Here is a 4,644-nt window from a genome sequence, read left to right as displayed (position 1 = left end):
ATGCAGTATATATTTATTTATTTGTTTGTGATAGCTTAAACTAAAAGCATATCCTATGGCTGAAGTGGGCAGGCAAATGATGTATGTGAATACGTTGATGTAACACCCTCTCTCCCTCTCCCTCTCTCTCCCTTCTTTCTCTCTCTCTCTCTCTCTAGAATGTCCAAAAGAGCCATGACAACTGCATGACATGGCGGCCAAGGTATTGGCGTTATAGTAATTTTGCACTCAAAGCATGCTTTTGCGTAGGTCTACTTAGAGCTTGCAAACAGAAGAAGGTGAAGTACATGAAAATGGAGTATAAGCAAGAGGAAGTGTTTGTTTGATTGTTTCGTCGTGGACCATCGCCTTTTGCAAGTGTTTGTTTGATTGTTTCGTTGTGGACCATCGCCGGACGGAAATCATATTCCAGCAACTCATACCGTACAAAGTAAGAACTTATCGATATTGAAGGCTTTGTTTCTCTTTCTTCTTTGCCAAGGAATGTTGAAGAAAGATTTTTATTTTTTCGGATTTTATTGGTATATATTTGCAACATCACTTGTATCTTTCCAAATCCTTTGCATGTCTCTTAAACACAGCATGATGATTGATGAGAGCCTAGAGTTGTTGTACCTTAGTCTATTCAAGCTATAGAATTACATATACTTTGTTTTCAAGTGTGTAATTATCGATCTGGACTTAGGGCTATGGTGTTATTTCCATCTCTTCTTGAGGGGTTGGGAAGAACAAAATCGGGCAAGAAAACGAAGAATTGCCCTAGCGATGTTGCGAGGAAAACTGCAAAAGCATTGGAAAAGGAAGCCAAAAAGAATGAACGCGTTTCGAGTTCTTCCAGCATGGTTATGTCTGAGAGGTCCAACACTCTCTCCTCCGTTTGCTCCAAGAGAGGCCGGAAGGGGATCAATCAGGATTGCTTAACCATTTGGAAGGTAGGTCCAAAGTCACGTGACATTATTTTCGCAGATGCGGTCATAGCTGCATCAGCTAGAGCGGATGTGCTCCCCATATGCACTCGAGCTGGAGTCCCCTCCTTTAGTTTAGATGAGTTTAAAGTAGTATATCGTTTGTATCCATAAGACGTATCATTTTCAGTATTTTCGAAAAGTTGGATTTTTTGTTGCAGGAATTTGGATGCCAAGAAGACATGATATTTTGTGGGATATTTGATGGCCATGGCCAATGGGGTCATCTTGTTAGCAAAAGGGTCAGGGAATCCTTGCCTGCTTCCTTGTTGTGCAATTGGCAAGAGACTCTCACTTCAACATCACTTGACCTGGATTTTGAAATGGAGATGGACAGAAACCTCCATGGTTTTGATATGTGGAAGCAATCCTTTCTGAAAACCTACGCTGCCATTGACAAGGAGCTCAAGCATTCTTCCAAACTCGATTCCTACTGGAGTGGCGCTACGGCTCTGACAATTATTAAGCAGGTAATCAGAAGATTCCGATTCTCTCTTCACGGTAGCACATCTTCACAAACATGTCTATATTTCATCGAGCATCTCTACGAGATATCCTTGGATCTCCAACTAGGGCTGAAGCTAGTGTCAAATATAGGAACTTTGTATATCTGAGTAGTTTGGTACTGTTTTTAGGAAGAGAAAAAAGCATGTACCGGTGGTTTAGCTAGACACGAGAGACTACAATGCTTTCTCAACATTGTATTTAGATTAATGCCATCTCGATTACAGGAATTCAATTAGAAGTAACCCAAAAATGTCCCGATCAATGATCTTTCAGGGTGAAAATCTCGTCGTTGCAAACATCGGTGATTCTCGGGCTGTTTTAGCCTCCGTTTCTGAAGATGGCAGTTTGGCAGCCCTCCAGCTTACAGTGGACTTTAAACCCAATTTACCTCGTCAGCTCTCTTTTTCTCTATTTGTCTCATGGATATACAAATGAGCATCATATTCTTAATATTCGAGGGTCCTTTTCCATTACAGAGGAGGCTGAGCGAATAAATAGGTCGAACGGGCGAGTGTTTTGCTTACAGGATGAACCAGGGACTTACAGGGTGTGGATGCCAAATGGTAAAACACCAGGACTGGCAATATCAAGAGCATTTGGTGACTACTGTGTGAAGGACTTCGGGCTCATCTCAATGCCTGACGTGACTCAAAGACGCATAACCAGCAGCGACCAGTTTGTCATTCTAGCAACAGATGGGGTATGCATTTCCTCGTTAACTTTGTTCAAATTGATTAAGAATAACAAGACCAAATTGCTAGATGGAATTATTGGTTTCAAATATGCCAGAAAAACTTAACTATCCCGGATTCATAACCCCCTTGTCCTCTATCTCCCTACGCACGAGTAACGGTCGCAGATTCATACCGTACTCTTGTGAGTAGGGAGATGCGAATAGAAAGCGAGTGCCTTGAACAAATCTGCAATCAATTAAACAAAACAGTAGTATTTTCTGTCAAGCGTTGCACAAATGACAAGTAATTGTATGGTTGGTGGTCTCAGAAGTTTGATAAAATCGCATGGCATAGATGAGTAGAAAAAACTATATATATATATGTACACACACACACACACACATACATGAAAGTTTCATCTCATTTTGCGTTTCCCGATTTCAGGTATGGGATGTCATCTCCAACCAAGAAGCTGTTAAAATAGTTTCCTCATGTCCAGATAGGAAAAAAACAGCTAAAAGACTGGTGGGATGTGCCGCTCTTGCATGGAAGACTAAGAAACGAGGCATTGCGATGGACGACATCTCAGCTATTTGCCTGTTCTTTCACGCTTCATCCCCGCCACAAGCCAACCATTTGGTCTCAAAATACTCTGGAGTGAAGGAATCTGGGTAAATAAGGATTTTTGTATCCTCAGTTCCTATCACCGCTGTGTGTATATATATAAGTGTATGCCCTCCTAGTTGATGTAGAGTGCTATCAGCCACATAATATGACAGCCTAATACAGTTGTGCTAATCAAATTCTTAGATCAAATCCTGAAACACGCGTAAATCAAAGCATCAAGCACCATGAATTAAGCCAATAAAATCCAGCTCAAAGGTTTCCAACCAACCTGGGCAATACGAATCTCATACAGAAATGTACTTTCCATTTTTTGGCCCAACAAGGAAACGAGAAGCAATAAAACCACCAATGAGGCATCAAAGTAGTGAGGCAATCATAACTGGTGCATCAAAATGATTGAAGCGGCCCATTACTAATAATAAACGAGGCAGGTTTGTGAGCAAGCACATGACCATGAATTCAAGGCATCAAGATAAACGAGGTATCCATCCACTAAGAGCATCTCCAGCAGTAGGGAAACTGCCCTCCCAATTGGTTTAACAGTCTTTAGGCTGAAGAAATAAGCTCCAGCAGTTCCAAAACAACGGGGCGATTGGGCAAAGGGCTTGTTCTTAGAAATATATCTTTCATTGATTGAAATGAATTTACATTGGCATATTTACACATTTCGGAATAAATGATTAGTAAGCTAAACAAATGTAACTAATTAACTTTTAACTATGATTAGTTACATTTCTGTTAAAACAGACTAATTGCACTAAGCTATGAAAATGCTGCTAACATGGACTGCTGACTAGGCTACTTATCTGTGTCCTTATAACCCCTCAAGCTGAACGGAGGGAAACCAAGAGAAAGTTTGGATTGAAGATACAAAAATCTAGCCTTGGACAAAGATTTAGTATGAATGTCTACAATTTGGTTGTGACTAGGAACAAACTAAACCTTCATAAGTTAAGCAAGTACAAGTTCCATGTGATAGTGTTAATTGATCTCAACATATTTGGTACAAGCATGAAAAACAAGATTCAATGCCAAAGAGATAGTTGAGCCATTGTCACACCACAAGACTTGAACCTTAGAAAGAGGAAAGCCAATGTCCTTGAAAATTTTGCATATCCAAATGAGTTCTACTAAAAGTGTGGGCAAGAGATCTATGTTCAGCCTCAGTAGATGAACAAGCAACAGTATGTTGCTTCTTTGCACTCCAGCTGATAAGCTTGCTGCCCAAATAAACACAATAGCCATTAGTACTTATTCTGTAAAAAAACACATCCTACCCAATCTACATCTAAGAAAGCAGTGACATGAAGATTGTTTTTTTTTTTTTTTTTTTTTTTTTTAACCACATACCTTTATGAGTAGAGCCTTTTAAAAATCCTAACATTTTTTTCACAACTCGAAAATGAGTGTCCCTTGGACAATGAAGAAACTAACATAGTTGATTAACTGCGAAAGAGATGTCAGGTCTAGTCCATGTCAAATATTGGAAAGCCCCAACTATAGACCTATATTTATGTGGATTAGACAACAAGGTATCACTATGATCAAGTTTCTGAGTGCCAAGAGGTGTAGTACAAGGCTTACTCCCTTCCATATGTGTCTTGATAAGAAGATCTTGTGCATACTTGTTTTGAGAAAGAAAATTTCCATCTAAAGTCCTATGTACTTCTAAGCCTAAGAAGTAATGTAGAGCACCCAAGTCTTTTTATTGGAAAAGTTGGCTAAGCTTAGTTACGAAAGATTTGCAAACGTAGGATTAGGACCAGTAACTAGTATGTCATTAACATACACTAGTACAATTACCAGAAATGGTTGAAACTTCACAAACAATGAGCAGTCATATTGAGAATTTGGAAACCCAAGAGACAACA

General features: G+C 39.6%; 1 protein-coding gene across 1 annotated transcript; it reads left to right on the top strand.

Moving 5' to 3' along the window:
* Nucleotides 1-273: 273 nt before the first annotated feature.
* Nucleotides 274-2,970, top strand: LOC137738318 (probable protein phosphatase 2C 34). The gene is made up of 6 exons (XM_068477955.1): nt 274-430; nt 686-932; nt 1,127-1,435; nt 1,746-1,863; nt 1,949-2,172; nt 2,591-2,970. The coding sequence occupies exons 2-6, from the start codon at nt 690-692 to the stop codon at nt 2,819-2,821; spliced, it is 1,125 nt and encodes a 374-aa protein (XP_068334056.1). The 5' UTR covers nt 274-430; nt 686-689; the 3' UTR covers nt 2,822-2,970.
* The last annotated feature ends 1,674 nt before the right edge of the window (nt 2,971-4,644 follow it).

This window comes from Pyrus communis, chromosome 6 (assembly GCF_963583255.1).
Source record: "Pyrus communis chromosome 6, drPyrComm1.1, whole genome shotgun sequence".
Taxonomy (NCBI): Eukaryota; Viridiplantae; Streptophyta; class Magnoliopsida; order Rosales; family Rosaceae; genus Pyrus; species Pyrus communis.
Note: the sequence above shows the minus strand (reverse complement) of the source record. Positions and strands in the feature narration are given on the sequence as shown.

What these genes read in the sequence shown, in the direction of transcription:
- LOC137738318 (XM_068477955.1), top strand. Translation starts at nt 690, where the DNA reads ATGGTGTTATTTCCATCTCTTCTTGAGGGGTTGGGAAGAACAAAATCG. An exon ending in CTCTGACAATTATTAAGCAG is followed by an intron (nt 1,436 to 1,745) that starts GTAATCAGAAGA and finishes ATGATCTTTCAG; the next exon opens with GGTGAAAATCTCGTCGTTGC. An exon ending in TCATTCTAGCAACAGATGGG is followed by an intron (nt 2,173 to 2,590) that starts GTATGCATTTCC and finishes TCCCGATTTCAG; the next exon opens with GTATGGGATGTCATCTCCAA.